This window comes from Phodopus roborovskii, unplaced genomic scaffold, assembly GCF_943737965.1.
Source record: "Phodopus roborovskii unplaced genomic scaffold, PHOROB, whole genome shotgun sequence".
In the NCBI taxonomy this organism is placed as follows: Eukaryota; Metazoa; Chordata; class Mammalia; order Rodentia; family Cricetidae; genus Phodopus; species Phodopus roborovskii.
The window spans coordinates 17,608,723-17,625,082 of record NW_026126571.1 but is presented as its reverse complement, the minus strand read 5'-3'; the positions used below and the strand labels follow the sequence as shown (position 1 = coordinate 17,625,082).

Below are 16,360 nucleotides of genomic sequence, written 5' to 3'. Positions count from 1 at the left end.
CAGGTACAGCCACTCTCCCATGGTCTCAATGTCATTGTTATACACTCTAGATTTTACTCTGGCACCTTTTGTGGGTGGCTTCATGTACAGATTCAAGAATTTTCTCTTTGTTCCTCCCCCCTTTTCTTTTTCCTGTTACTGATAGTTATTGAACTTACAAATGACATTTTAATTTGTTCATGGAGAAATCTAACCCGAGACACACATTTTTCTTTGTGTAACAGCCTTCTTGCATCCAGTATCACTACAAGGCCCCTCAGTTCTAAGCATGAGGGCCAGTTTGAACATTGGAATCACTGACATGTCAAGGCTACACCATCCACTGTCTACAAGAAGAATTCCCAACAACTGCTGAGCAGGATCTCAACGCTGGGCCTCTTGATTGCACATCAAACACTCTTAACTGCTGAGACACCTCTAGCCCCAGATACATTTTTCTCACATTGGCTAATTCTGTAATTGCTCATCTCTTAATTATGACTGGTTCTTTGCTCAAAGGACAGATTTATTTTAAATTTTACAAGATATTTTGTATACTGCATACAATGTAGTCATTCCCTGAGATTTTTGTGTTGTGGTATTGTGGGTGACATGTTTCTTGTGTGGCAGGGTTGACCTGTGGATCCTTGTGGACATTGGTGTCCATCCTGGATGTGTATGGCGATGATACCTCCAACTGTGTGATCTTGGATACTCTTGAGATCTGTGAGTGATGCTTTATCCCAAAGTGGCAGTTATGACGATGACAGATGGTAATGATAAATTGTGTATGATTTGCAGTGGCTGATAGATGGTGTAGTATTGTGATGCTGATGCAATTGTTGATAGGAGAGAAAAGACAAAACCATACAATGTTAAAATAAAGGAAGAAATGAGTGTGAGTTAGCAATTGAGCAACCTAGGGAAGTTCCATTATAAACAAATGATGTGGTAGTCTCTCTACCTGTTTTGTACTTTAGGTTATCTTCCCTAATCTTTGCTGTTCATTCAAAGAATAATACTTGCTGGGTGGTGGGCACACCTTTAATGCCAGCACTCAGGAGGACATTCTAGGCCACGTGGGGAAACCCTGATTCAAAAATAAAAAAACAAAAACAACAACAATAACAGAAAACCCAAGAAAAACGAAACAAAAAAACCCCTCAAAACTTGAGCATAATACTCGTAGTCTAGCATCTACACACCATACTATATTAAACTCTTGGGAAGAAGCATACTTACTGGTTATGACATTAAATTCAGTTTTATATTTTCATGCCTTAGTTGAAAGGCTCAAAAATTCAAAGACTAGAATTACTGTGGTGCAGTTGTGAAATTACATTGTACATATAATTGAGCATCATCATGGATGCAGTACTGTATCTGTTGCCAAGAACGGTTGAAACAGTTGACTTCATTGGATTATAATATTTTTTGTAACCATTGGTTCTGTGTTAGGAGAAAGGAGTTGCTCATCTTAAAAATCTGCATTTGCACAGAAAGGCTGCCTGCCTTGTGCCCTGAGACCCTCAGATGTTAGCCAGAATTGGCTAGTGGTGTGTTTTGTTTTTGAGACAGGGTTTTTCTGTAGCATTGGAGCTTGTCCTGGAATTCACAGAGATCTGCCAGCCTCTGCCTCCCAAGTGCTGGGATTAAAGGTGTTGCCACCAGAGCCTGGCCTAGTGGTGTGTTCTTACGTGTTGTGCCTAGCCCTCTAAATCATAGTTAGACTGTCATTTCCTTACCATCTGGCAGGGATTAAGTAGGACACCTGTAATATGTGCAGTACAGCTCAGATGTCCTGATGGTTTCCCTCTCAGTTGGGGCAATACAGCTTTAAGTAGTTAGCAAAGACAATTTAATATTACAATTAAACATATATGAAATGTAATCTCAATGTCCCTAAGGCCAGACTTTGGGAGATCCCTTTTAATATCCAAATAAAGTGATTTAAATGACAAACTGCTGATTAGATATCTTCTCTAATTGTCATGAAATCCAAGGGCGAGGAACAGTGTTTAAACCTATCTGTCATTTGCTAAAATTCCTGGTCTCCTCACAGTCCTCAATCTTCATTTCAGTCTTCATGGAGTACTATGTTTTTTGTAACCCCTACCCCTTGCCAAGGTTCTGAATTTCCTCATACTGGAAAAGTACTTTGTGTAAAGATGCCATATTGTACTTTGACACTTTGGGATTCTGAAAAATAATTTCCCGCAGCATCAAACTGGATGCTAGGTATTGCTATTCTCAAAACCACTGCTTCCCACTCTGTTCTGGCCAAACATGTGGCCCTGTGTCAGGCTTTCACCCTGTCTTCATCCTTTCCATCTTCATCTGGTATCTCAAGAGAGGGGAGCCCTCCCTTACTTTGTATTTACAGTGCTGGGTATTGAACCTGAGGTCTTGTGTAAGACCTAGGTAAGTTCTCTACCACTGGCTTACCTTCAACCTCTGCTTTTTATGACATGCTTGGGAGTTCCTACTTTTTTTTTTTTTCCTAAATCTTGAACTTTTCTCCCAGAAGTAGAGATGCTCACTAGGTGTTTTCTTCAGTGGGGAATCACCTGCTTGATATTTTCAATTATAGTGACGGTAAGAGCCAAAAGAGCTTTTGAAGAACTGCCACTCCATTTTCCAGAGCAGCCTCGTCATTTTCTACAACAGCCCCATCACTTCTCCACACTTTACTAGAGCATCTCTACCATTCCCTAGACCACCCTTCCTTCTCTAAAGCAGGTCCACCGTTTGATGTTCCTCTTAGCAACAGAAGGACTGCACCTTATCTGGCCACCTTGGTGTGTACGAACTGATAGCGAGGGAGGAGGTTTTGTTTATTTAAAAAGCATCCTTTTATGAGGACTTTTTTTTTTTAAAGCTTGTGTATCTAGTACAAGTGTCAGTCAGTCAAAGTAGATGCCCTGTTACATAGAAGAAGCCTGCATTGGTCTACAGTCTCTGTTGAGGATGTTACAAATCTGGTGGAGTGAAGTCTGATGAGTAGAAAGAAGACACTACCAGTTCCAGTAGAGGGGTACCCATGTCGTAGGACGAAGGCCTAGTGGGATGCTGGGCTGGGCTGTGCAGAGGGCGTTCTTCCAGGTGTGAAGTGTGACTCGAGTATTGGTGATGGGTGAGAGGCAAGAGCATACTCTCATCTCACCTACTTCAAGTGGCAACGTGCTGCGGGTGGAGACAATAGTAGGCCTACCCAAAGGGTTGGTTCAAATGAAGCCCATTTTTAAAGAGGGCAGAGAGTATGCAGAAAGAAGGAATACTGAGAAAATAAGACGTAAGTTCACCCCCATTTCTGCCTAGTGGTGTGCAGAGGAGTGTCTATCTGCTCCCTGTCATACACGTGTGAATCAGGTTCTTTTTCTGTGTTCATATTGTGATGTAAGGGAGGGTTATTTAAAATTGCATATTAGGTGCTTACTAAAACACAAAACTACACCTTTATAACTTTTGACAACATTAACATGTTTTGTTTTAAGATGCAAGACGTGATGTTTATTCGGAGAGCGACATTTTTAATTATCTCAAAAGTAATGGGTTTTGTTACGTTTTCATTAACTATTGCATCTTTTGCTCACATGGGAGTGTTATTTTAATTGGTTGAATTTGTTACTTGATTTCTCCTGATGCTTTTTGAAATTTTAAATAATTTTTCCTATACCCCCCTCCCCCCTTTTTTTTTTAAACAAGACTGTCTTCTAGGCTATATGACTCCTTGAAGGATAACAGCAATGCTATGTTGGGGGTATTGGTCCCTGGGCCAACCAGGCATCAGCTCCAACCTGCGAGGAATTGTGGCTGAGCCCCAGGTGTGCCGCTTTGTAGCAGACAGAAGCATCAAGGAAGTGGCATGTGGAGGGAACCACTCAGTGTTCCTGCTCGAAGATGGAGAGGTTTACACGTGCGGTGTAAACACCAAGGGGCAGCTTGGCCACGAGAGGGAAGGCAACAAGCCAGGTGAGTGCCATTCCTGCATAGATTGTCAGGACACTGCTAAGGCAAACCATAGTGGGTCATTGCTTACCAAGCCCTTTTCTTGGGGGAAGCTCTGCCTCCTTCATGTAGTGCAGTATTCCCCACTGAACTGTGTCCAATTTAAGCCGTGTAATGGAAAAATAGGGTTTCTTCTGTTAAACTTATTATTATCCAACATGCAAAGCAGGATTGGGAGGTGATTTTCACTAGTAATTGACGGCAGTCTTTAAACAGGGAGTCCTTACGTGATCAGTACCAGTTTTCCTCCCCGATTACCTCTCATTCTTTCATTTCTGCAACAAGTTTTTGTAAAGCATTCGTTGCTGAGTGCTGTGTGGGACTTTTCGAGCTGAGATGAGTAAGGGATGCAGTGATGAGGGAGGTGAGCCTGTGATCCTCGTGGCAAGTGTTTGGGGATAGGCTTGTGACAGATAGGCTGGGATGGAATGGAGGGGTGAGGTGGGCAGAGCAAGAAGGCTGAGTGGATGTTTGGCCCGTGAGAGTGTGTGTGTGTGTGTGTGTGACTGAGTACAGAGTCTACACTGGGGTGTGGGTGGACAGGTGCACCAGTGCTGTGCCTAGACTCATGATAAGGGGGGTAGGAAAGGTTAAGCTGAAAAGGCAGGAGCTCATCAGTGTCCTTACATTAGTGCTGTTTATTTACTTCTGACAACCAGTGTGCATGCTCAAGCCTTTTCTTCTCTCTTTCTCATATAGAACCTAGGTTTGACAGGCCATGGACATGTAGTGTAGACTTGTGACCTTAGAGTGGAAGTGGCAAGGTGAGCCCCCGTGACTGCTCACCGTTAATAATCGAGCACACTTGTGAGCCACTTTCTTTGCATCTTGCTGTCGCTTTTGCTCAGTCCAGATCAAGTCTAGACACAGACGCTTCACTAAAGAGCAGCCGTGGGGGCTGGAGAGATGGCGTAGTTAGAATTGCTGCTTTCCCTGCACCTGTGACCCTTGGCTCAAAACCCCTGTAACTCCGGCTCTAGGGATCCAGGCAGGAATGTGGCACATACTCACACAGACACACATACATTCACCTAATTTTTTTTAAAAGAGAAGAGACCAAGGATGATGCCCTGTGATCCCAGTGTCTTCAGGCCAGGAGGATCAGGAGTGCCCGTCTGTATTCATTAAGAGAAATTGCTTCAGGTGATCTGATTATGTTGTTTCCTCCTTATGTACTTTATCCTGTGGCACCTGGCACTGCCCAAATGTCAGTCTTAATTTGCAACGTGACTTCAAATGTTGAACGTTTGAAAACCACAGACTACAGGATTGGAATTAGAGAGAGTTATGAAGTGTGTGGGTTTGATGGTGAATGCTCGTGATGTTAGCACTTGAGAGGTGGAGACAAGAGACCCCAGGCTCCAGTTCAGCTCCAAAGCATGTTGAAGGTCAGCCAGGGCAATGCAAACTGTGTCCTCTGCCCCAAATTATGAAGTGTGTGAGTATGCTCAGTGGCCTTCCTCTTGTTCTCTGTCTACCCTAAATTGTCACTTGGAAAGCGCCCACTATGTGTGTTCACGTGCATGTAATTGCAGCTTTCCTAACGGGTTGCCCCGATTCTTAGGACTTCCGGGAATGGTTTGTACTTAACCTATCCACCAATGTCCTTTTACACAATGCACCTAATATGAAAAATGTTCAAATGTTTGATTGTTCTATGCAGTGCAATATAATCAGTGAAAAGTGTCAATAATTGATAAATGAGTAATTAAATTTACTATGTTTTACTAACTAGTATATATAGCTCCCTGGAAAGTGGTGGGAGATTTTTGATTTTTACTGATGGGATTGGTGGAAAACATTAAAAACAAACAGAGATCTCTTCCTATTTCCTTTTACAATTCACAGTCTTACACTAAGCTTATTAATATCCTATTTCTTCAGATGAAAGGCACAGTGATTGCCTACAGCGGGGTAGGGCAGCTCGGATCCTGCCCTTCTTAGGAAATGTTGTTTCAGGCAGGAGTTGGGTACCTTGGACTCACCTTACTCTAGTGATTTATTTATTTTTTTAATATTTGTGTGTATTTGTTGGGGGGAGGGAGGGGTGTGTGGGGGCATGCCTATGGCACTTATTTGGAAGTCAGAGTTCAACTTTGTGGAGTCCATTTGTCCCTTCCTCCTTAATGTGATACAGAACTTGAGTTATCGGGTTTTGCTTTTCACCTCACTGGCCCTGTGCTGGTCTTGAAGGACTGTGCTTACCTGGCTGGCGCTTGAATGAGAGTATTCTGGGAACTGGACAATCATTCCAATACTAACGATAGCAAAGCCAGGTCACCTAGTTACAGGTGTTGCTTAACCCTGTGTTTCCCACACGTCCATTCTGGAGGTGGTCTGTGCTCTTGGTTATTGTGGTATCTCTAGGCCCTACCTTAAGCATCAGAAGTCATGCCTGTTCTTTGCAGTTCTCTCTAGCAAAGCAAAAACTCCGACCTGTCTTTGGAATTACAAGACGACAAGACGGGAAGCCTGAGCTGAGAGTTTGGGAACTGGCCTGTTCTTTTTACTATCAGGAAGTAAGAGTAGCCCTGGGCAGGGTTCATTCTGTTAAAGGAGGAGACTTCTTGTTCTGGTATTGTAGGGTTTTTTGGGGGGTGTGTGGGGGGTTATTGTTTGTTTTTCGACACATCCTCCAGCTAGGATGTAAACCTCCTGTGAAACCAAAGATGACTTTGAACAACTGAGCTCCTGTCTCTGCTGGGATTACATCGTTGTGCCACCCTCTTCCTCTGGCAGGTTATCTCCAGTGTAGAATAGGGGTGCACCTGCCTCATTGCTCATTAAATCCTGGGGTGGCAGCAGGTAGGAAAGGATAGGATGCTAAAGGCAGCCATCTTTAGAAGACACTACCATGAATGGTACAATCTCAGGTTTCCAGAGGTCCTCTGGACAGAGTTCTTGGAGCTAGTCGCAACCAGCTGGGCCTCTGCAAGTAAGTGGACAGTATGAAGCAGCCTTCTGTCTGCTTGTACTTGCATTGGGCCAGCACAGCCAGGGCTGGGTAGATTGCAGAAAGGCAGAGAGGAACACCGAGAAGGTCTTCGCACTCAGGCAGGGGTGCTGGTCCTACCTATGATCTAACTTATGGCAAGTCACACTCCTGTGTAAATTACAAGAGAATCCAGAAAGTTCCCAGTTAAACTAGTATGCTAATTCCGGACTCCACAGCAACTGTGGAATAGTGCCTCTGAATGGGGGGATGTGTGGGTGGATGCCTCCCTTGCTTGCTTTAACTTTTTCATGGCGTTCTAAATCTGGGTCTTATGGATTTATTTTTAATGAGTGAAAGAAAGGTCGAGATTGCTTGGTCTCTGTGCTTGTTGGGAATTCTTACGTGGAGAGCTACTGGACAGAGAAGGGGCTTCAGGGAGCTGTGGATGCAAATTGATACATAGAACACTTGACTTAGTGTGAAAAAGAGTCTGGGTTCAGTCTCTGGGGGAAGGGAGGAAGGGCAAGGCCTTCTGAGGCCAGAAGAAGGTATTGGATCCCCTGTAATGCAGCTATAGGTGGTTGTGAACTACCCTGTGTGGGTGCTGGGGACCTAACTCGGGTCTTCTGCAAGAGCAGTACAAGCTATCAACCTCAGAGCCAGTATTCAAACTGCAAAATGTGGGCATTTCAAGGATAGGCCAAATATGGCTATGCCGGGGGTCTGTGTAATTGTCTAAGGAGTGGACAGTTATTGTTTAGGGGTGTGTGTGTGTGTGGTGTGCATGTGTGTGTGTGCGTGTGTGTGCATCTGGTGTGTTTGTGAGTGCGTGGTTCATCTGTAAACTGGCCAAGGCCAAGCAGGCCTGGGATAACTGGAAGTATTTTCCTAACAACTTACAAAGTCACATCCAAACCCAGGGGCCAACTCTGGGGATCTGGTTCTTCTTTGTGCGTTTCCTTTCCCTTCTCCATCCTGCATGCTCATATCCTCTCTCCCCTCGCCTCCCCATTGAGATAACTGCTGATTAGAGGGACGGTAGGATTACTACCAAATCCTTTATGTTCTTGCCTATGGTTTATTCATAATTTCATAAGACAGAGCCACAGAGCTGGTGGGACTTTTGTTCCCTGTCCTTTGTGGTCAAGCAATCAAAACTGAGTTTTCCCTGATCAAATTATATTTTTGTAAGCTACTTAATTTATGTGAGAAATAGATAAATATTGAAATCTTTTTCATAAGCTCAGGGGAAACTGCTGTTTGTGTCCATTAACTGTCCCTGTGTTGGTCTACCCCACAATCATCATCCCAAGACTTTCTCCCTTCACACATGCTGGTTTCTAGGGGTATCATTTTGGTGTAAGCTAACTCTCATGTTACTGTCGATGTCCGAATTTGTATAGTCTCTTTTAACTTTTCTTCCTGTCTTGAATAGGCAGGGACTGTGGTAAGTGCAACAAGTTTCATTGAATTTGACTCTGTTAGACTTCCAATTTTGCGTGGACATCCCTGGAAACCTTTTGTAGGGCACTCCAAGGGTGAGAGTTTATGACAAGTCTCTAATGCCGTGTTTGATTCTTAGCTAGGGGTTTTTCTTTACACTTCCTCCCAGTTAGTTTCTTCCTTTCCTGTAGGGGATTTAAGCTGATTCACACACGTTTTTTTATCCCATCTGAGCACTTCCATAATGCAGTTACTGAATGGAATGGCTCTGCTCTTTCATGAATGAGGTTTATAAAGAACAATGTCCAAAAGCCTCAGTTCCCAGAACTGTGATGACTGCTGCTGTTGGACTTTCAGCCGCCATTTCTGCTTTCTCTACATCTGAAGGATGTGACAGTTCTTGGTGAAAAGCATGCTAGCTGAGCTGAGAGGGGACAGAAGTGATCCTACACTGACTCCGTGTTATTGAAGTGTGTAACTCTGGTGTAAAAGGCAGAAGTCACCTTAGGAAATATCTAGATTCAACACTGTACTTTTTGGGCTCCCCTAGCTTCCCCATTTGAGTGACAGGTGACCCAGGAAGCTGCAGAACCCTCTCTGATGGGGATGATGACAGTAACCAACCCAGTGCCCATCTTTAGTATGTCAGTAGACCACCTTCTGCTGGGGTTAAGCAAAAGTTGCTATCTTGTGCCTGTGATAGTCATTTTACTGTCTTTAGAGACAGTTGGAATTTTAGAAAATATATACTTATTAATTAGCATAAATCATTGTGTGAGGAGTTACTGGTGTTTTGTAATTAGCAGTATTTTAGATAATAAACAGTGCCTTGCATTGAAAACAAGACACTCTGCTTACTTGTCATTGCAAGAGTGTTTATACCTATTACAAGCTGTCACCATCTATGCTATGATTAGCTTTTCAAAGCACATTAATCCTCACGACGGCTCTAAATTAGGTCAGTATCATTGTCTAAAGTAAATGTAAGGACAAAAGAGTTTGGGATGACATTTGGGTTTTAATAATTCTAGAATGTTTGTCCATAGACATGTTTAACAAAAGATTTATTCATTTTTATTTTATGTGTATGAGTTAAGTGTTTGCCTGCCTGTATGTTTGTGTAGCATTTGTGTGTCTGATGTCAATGGAGGTCAGAGGAAGGCATCAGATCTTATGGAGCTGGAGTTTCAGGTGGTTGTAAGCCACCATGTGGGTGCTGGGATGGAACCAGGTTCCTCTGCAAAAACAGCCAGTGTTCTTAACCACTGAGCCATCTCTCTAGCCCCCGCACAAATGTCTCTGGTTGAATAGGTCTTCCTGATAGGATTTTATTCTCAAGTTGTTTTTCTTATTTATGTTTACTTTCTGTTCACTCATATGGAAGAAAGAAAGCTTGCATTTTTTTAACCTAGTAGCTAAACAGTAAATATAAATAAGATATTTTGTTAAAAGGTAGGGAGAGACAATTCTGCTTTCATAGATAGCGTCATTAGACAACTGTTAGCAGCTACATCCTTTTTAAACAGCGTACCTGGGTGTGTGTATGCACACATGCATGTGGAGGTCAGTGTCATGTGCTATCCTCAGAAACACTGCCTTTTTCTTTGGGACTGGATCTTTCATTTACCTGGAGCCCATAGATAGGGCCTGGCTGGCCAGCAAGCCCCAGGGTCCTCCTGTGATATAGTCAAGGAGGTCATTATCCAGACATTGTATTGTTTGGGCTCCCCAGCCCCTGGAATCATGAATCTTTTTGCTTTATGAGTTACCCAGCTTTAAATGCTCTGTTGTAGCAACATGAAACTATAAGACAGTTGTATTTTAGAGTAGAAGTTTCAATATATATCTTAATAATGTTAGATAATTTGCCAAGTAATACATGCTGGAACATGTAATAGGCTTTCTTTTGGGCCACGAACCAGCTCCCAAACCACTACACGGAGGTTTATTATTAGTTATGAATGCTCAACCTTATCTTAGTTCACATTTTAATCTGTTTCTCTTTTTAACCTTTCTTTATGTCTGTATATCCTACTTCCACTGCTTCTCAGGTCTGGCTGGCTGGTGACAGTCTGACTCCTGGCCCCGGGTGCGTCCCTCTTCTCAGTCTGTCTCTCTTCCTCCTCCTTTCTGACCACCAGCCTCACCTATTGCTCTTCTGCCCAACTGTCAGCTGTTCAGCTTTTTATTAGACCAATCAGGTGCCTTAGTCAAGGTGAAACAAATAAATACATCTTTATATATTAAACAAATGCAGCACAAACAAATGTAACGCATCTTTACATCATAAACAAATGTAACACACCTTCACATAACTAAAATAATATTCTACATTGTAAACAGATGTAACATAACTTTGCCTAGCTAAAGTCATAGTCCACAACAAGAACATGTACTTAGAATAACTTACAGATAATTTCAAAGAGCTGTAAAGTATCTGCCAACTAAATGTTCAGGCTGATATATTAAGAAACAGCCTACATCTATCAGAAATCCAGAGATTATCATCATAAATTTTGGGTGTCCCTGCAAATACTTCTGGCTATCAGGGAAATGATTGTCAAGAAGCAAGAAAGAAATCTGATTTAACATGATTTAGTCAGCCAGTGTTGGCTCAAACTTCTAGAGTCTGACACCAGACATTTATTTTAACCATGTTTAAGTCCAGTACAATTTTGGAAAGGTTTCCTGATGACAATTAATGTTAAGAGTAGTCCCATGTGTCCAACAAAGCTTAACACTTGTTCACATCAAACTCTTTAGAAAGTACACATGGCTTCTTCCTTAAAGATGAGTTCTGTAGGTTCACAAACATGCTCAAGATAAGGGTCTAGGGAAAATGATTGAGAAAATAATGCCTGGAGAAGTCAGAGTTGGCCTGGCCATAAGATAACAGAAGTTACTTAGATTGTTGTAAAGTACAAATGGTATGCACCATAAGGATGAGTTTTATGGACTGAGAAGCAGTACCCAAGATGCAGGGTAGAAAAGTCTGAGATAAACATATAATATTTGAGGGGGATTTGGCTGAAGCCTGCAGAAGATCACCAGATAATAAACTACATTAAGTCCCAGTGGAAGATAGGTAAGCATCTCCTTCCTTTGAAGAGATAAACATGCATGTTTAACTTTTCCTGGTTTCCCGAGTATAGAGAGTCCAGCCTTCTGCAGGTCAGAGAGACTGGGAAGGAGATGCAGAGTCAGCAAGAAAAGTGTAGAGAACTAATTTTTGAGGGATAAAAGCTTCTTTATTTTATTATTCTGTTTGCCCTTGTTTTCCTCTATTCTTGTTTGTCCTGTTCTTCTCCTCTGATGTTTCCCTTCTTCTGCTTTCCTGATGTCCTCCTACACTACTTCCTGATGACTTCCTTCTGCATTACTTCCTGATGACTTCCTTCTGCATTACTTCCTGATGACTTCCTTCTGCATTACTTCCTGATGACTTCCTTCTACACCACTTCCTGATGTCTTCTTTTTATGTATAGCTTTCCTTCTACACCTGCCCTGGTGTTTTCCTTCTCTTATTTTTTTCCCTCACAGCTTGCATACTCCAGCAGAATCTTTCAAGCAGTATAAAAATTACAATGTGGTTACATTTTGTTTTTTTAAGGGAATGATTACAATGAATACAAGTATAAAACAGCTTGCTTTCCATATCCCTTACATGATTAAACATTTTGCTGCAGAGCCCAGGAGCCTTTTCAGCCACAACTCTTTATATAGACAGTAGTTTTTCTAATTGCCAGAAAAACCAGTTACTAGTTTCATTTTTTTAATTTTAGAGTCTTATTCAGTTATATTAACTAATCATCCAATTCTTTGATTCTTAATTACATGAGGTCATTTATTTAAAGCTTTGTTTTAGCGATGATGCCCCAAACCCATGAACACATTTCTCAATATCAAAAGGAATTTGAGCTAACTCCTGGGACTTGATTGTTTTCCTTGATCCTTAACCTAAACATAGTCCATTACTGCTCCTCAAGAGAAACGTCTAAATCCCAGCAGTGTGACAACTTTCTTGTTTTTATTTTCCATCCTCTGCAGCTCCTGCTTCATCAGGGGCAGGGGAAGCCCTTTAAACAGTACAGCTTAAGGAAATCATCTTCATAATAATCCACAGATAAAAATGCCTAACAGAACGGACTATTTCCATGAGATGATCCCCCTACACCCATTCACAGTGGTGATCCCCTACACCCATTCACAGTGGTGATCCCCCTACACCCATTCACAGTGGTGATCCCCCTGCACCCATTCACAGTGGTGATCCCCTACACCCATTCACAGTGGTGATCCCCCTACACCCATTCACAGTGGTGATCCCCTACACCCATTCACAGTGGTGATCCCCCTACACCCATTCACAGTGGTGATCCCCCTACACCCATTCACAGTGGTGATCCCCCATATTCACAGTGGTGATCCCCCTACAACCATTCACAGTGGTGATCCCCCTACACCCATTCACAGTGGTGATCCCCCATATTCATTCACAGTGGTGATCCCCCTACACCCATTCACAGTGGTGATCCCCTACACCCATTCACAGTGGTGATCCCTCTACACCCATTCACAGTGGTGATCCCCTACACCCATTCACAGTGGTGATCCCCCATATTCACAGTGGTGATCCCCTACACCCATTCACAGTGGTGATCCCCTACACCCATTCACAGTGGTGATCCCCTACACCCATTCACAGTGGTGATCCCCTACAACCATTCACAGTGGTGATCCCCCTACAACCATTCACAGTGGTGATCCCCCATATTCATTCACAATGGTGATCCCCCTACACCCATTCACAGTGGTGATCCCCCTACACCCATTCACAGTGGTGATCCCCTACACCCATTCACAGTGGTGATCCCCCTGCACCCATTCACAGTGGTGATCCCCTGCACCCATTCACAGTGGTGATCCCCCTACACCCATTCACAGTGGTGATCCCCCTATACCCATTCACAGCGGTGATTCCCCCATATTCATTCACAGTGGTGATCCCCCTACACCCATTCACAGTGGTGATCCCCCATATTCATTCACAGTGGTGATCCCCCTACAACCATTCACAGCGGTGATCCCCCTACACCCATTCACAGTGGTGATCCCCCTACACCCATTCACAGTGGTGATCCCCCATATTCATTCACAGTGGTGATCCCCTACAACCATTCACAGTGGTGATCCCCCTACAACCATTCACAGTGGTGATCCCCCTACACCCATTCACAGTGGTGATCCCCCTACACCCATTCACAGTGGTGATCCCCCTATACCCATTCACAGTGGTGATCCCCCTACACCCATTCACAGTGGTGATCCCCCATATTCATTCACAGTGGTGATCCCCTACACCCATTCACAGTGGTGATCCCCCTACACCCATTCACAGTGGTGATCCCCCTACAACCATTCACGCCATGGCAGATGCCAACAGTTGCCACCTGCTGCTCCTCTGGCATGGCCATCGGCACTCTAGTGCTTATCTGTGTGCACAAGGACCCATTTCTGTCTCCAGGGAATGAGAAGTTATCAAAATTGCCAAGCTACAAAATCACAACTGCAACACAAAACTTCAGAATCGAGTGGCATATGCACTCACTGAAGTTATGGAACATCAACAGTGTGTTGGACTAAAGGCTGAAGCTGCAACTTCTCAGAGCTGCTTGAGTGTGTGTTTCCCATAGCTATTGAGCTTTGAAGAGTAGAGTTTGGCACTTGGAGACTGGCCTGTCTTAGGCTACTGCCCTATGAGGCAGCTTACTTAGGTATGTTTAGGGCTCTATCATGTAGCCTTAGATGATCTTTTCAGGTTTAAATCCCACTGTCTCCTACTCTATAGCTTCCAAAGGGTAGGACTGGACTAAATATGTTGTGCTCCAACATTATGTAGAGCAGAGAGACCAACAGTCCAATTACTCAGGAAATATCTGCTCAGTGACTTTCCCTCTCCCAAGAGCTATCAGCTGCTACAACTGCTACCAGTCAGTGTCAGGATCCTCTCCCCATTGCGTGCTGGGATTTTTAACTGGCTTGACCTTGCACATGTAGACACTGTTGGCTTGAGTTCATGCATTCAGTATTCATGTAATATGCAGAGTTTACCATCGTCTGGCTCTTACATTCTTTCTGCCCTGGCTTCTGAGGTAAGGCACCTAGTTACAAGATGGCAGAGAACTGGGCTGATTTTCCCACAGTGAAGTCCTGTTTCCTGCACTTTGGACCTTAGTGGAGAGAGTTATTTAAAATTCTGGATATTTTGTGGGTGAGAAGAAGTGGGGGGGGCGGCTTATTGTTCCAGGTAGAATTTCCTGCATTCCCTTTTCTTTAAGAATATGCCTCATTCCTACTCACATTTGGGCTTCTTTGTCAGCACATCGTCGTAGTCCATCTGCAGAATTCTTTCTGCATAGATATGTACACACATCTGAGGATATGTGTGCTACTGTAGGCATATATGCTACCTAGTATGTCTAGGATCTATATTGATAACATTTAGAAATACCCAATGTTAAGCAACACCCCTGGGTCTCTAACATCTTTAGGAAAATGGGGCTGGGATAGCTAGAGAACATGTGCCCTTCAAGGTGAGTTACAGGTGAAAAGACATTAAAATTTTGTGGCAGACTGATAGATTAAAAAAAAAAAAAAGGAAAAGAAAAAAATCTGGGGCTGATGAGATTGCTCAGCGGGCAAAGGTGTTTGCCTATCAAGTCTGATGACTGGAAGTCTATCCACAGGACCCACATGATAGGAGAGAACTGGCTCCCAAAAGCTGTCCTCTTACCATCACACACATGCTGTGGGACACGAGTGTGTGTGCACACACATGAACTGAAACAAAAATCTCAAGGTCAGAAATCTGGAGAGCAGAAGATAGGGAAAAGACTACCTCAGCACCCTGCAGAAAACAGTGAGTGACAGAGGTCATAGACTGAGGTAAAGAGAAAGTGTATCTGAAAGCATGTATGATGGAATCAGTTGCATGTGTGTGTGTGTACATACGTATGTACATGCATGTGAGTATATGTATATGTATGTGTGCATGCATGTGCAGGCCAGAGGTTGACACGTTGAGTCCTCTGTCATTCTCCATCTTACTGTTTTGAGACAGGGTCTCTGTACCTGGAGCATACTGAGACAGCTTACTTACATCTCAGCAGAACAAACATGGAGAGAGTGAGCCCAGGCCAGAAGAAGGTCAGAAGTGTGACCCTCGGTGCCTGCCCCTTGGTAATCCACATCTTCTTCCTCTTGTCTAGGCCTCACTACCAAACACTGCACAAGCCTTTGAGGCAACCTCATCTTTAGGGTTCAGCTGTTCATACCTGTGAACCTATGGGCACAGTTCATACTAAAACTGTAATAGGTATCTGTAGGGAAGCTTACTATGAAAACTCCAGCATGGAGTAGGTTGTTGGAGCTCTGGGAGGAGAGGAATGGGTCCTCAGCTGATCATGTGTGGATCCCAAGTTGTGGAATGTTAGCAAACCCAAAGTGCAGTGTGCAAGCATTCCAGCTCAGGTGTGGGTCACAGCATGGAACATTCAAGGTGCTGGAGACTGGGACCAGCTGGCGGAAAGCTTGTGGCCCGCCCCATTCAGCCATGAAGGACAAGACAGGGCAGCGTAGCTGTGACTTTATGGCCACAGGTCATAGCCTGTCATTTCTACATGAACACCACAAAGACAGAAGGAAAGAGGACACGGAATGAGGCACAGACCATTTTCTGAATGGTCGTCGCGTGGTCAATGCAGTCACACGATTGACCTCCTTAGAGGAAACCTGCCCTCTTTTTAACTTCCCTCTCCTTTTTATGATGCCATTAAAACTTATTTTTCTGTAGAGACTGTTTTGATATGGATTAGACCAATTATTTTACATATTTCTATACGAATTCTACTTTCATGCATTTTCATTTTTCTTTTTTTTGTTCTTTTTATTTTTTATTTATTATTTTTTTCAAGACAGGGTTTCTCTGTGGCTTTG

At 43.4% G+C, this 16,360-nt stretch overlaps 1 protein-coding gene across 1 annotated transcript in view; it reads left to right on the top strand.

Moving 5' to 3' along the window:
- The window catches only part of Herc3 (HECT and RLD domain containing E3 ubiquitin protein ligase 3), a 107,724-nt gene that overhangs the window by 8,907 nt on the left and 82,457 nt on the right, over positions 1 to 16,360 (top strand). Inside the window, exon 2 of the mRNA XM_051203186.1 lies at positions 3,685 to 3,951. Coding sequence (XP_051059143.1) covers positions 3,726 to 3,951 — 226 coding nt within the window. The 5' untranslated portion in view covers positions 3,685 to 3,725. The remainder of the gene's footprint in view (positions 1 to 3,684; positions 3,952 to 16,360) is intronic.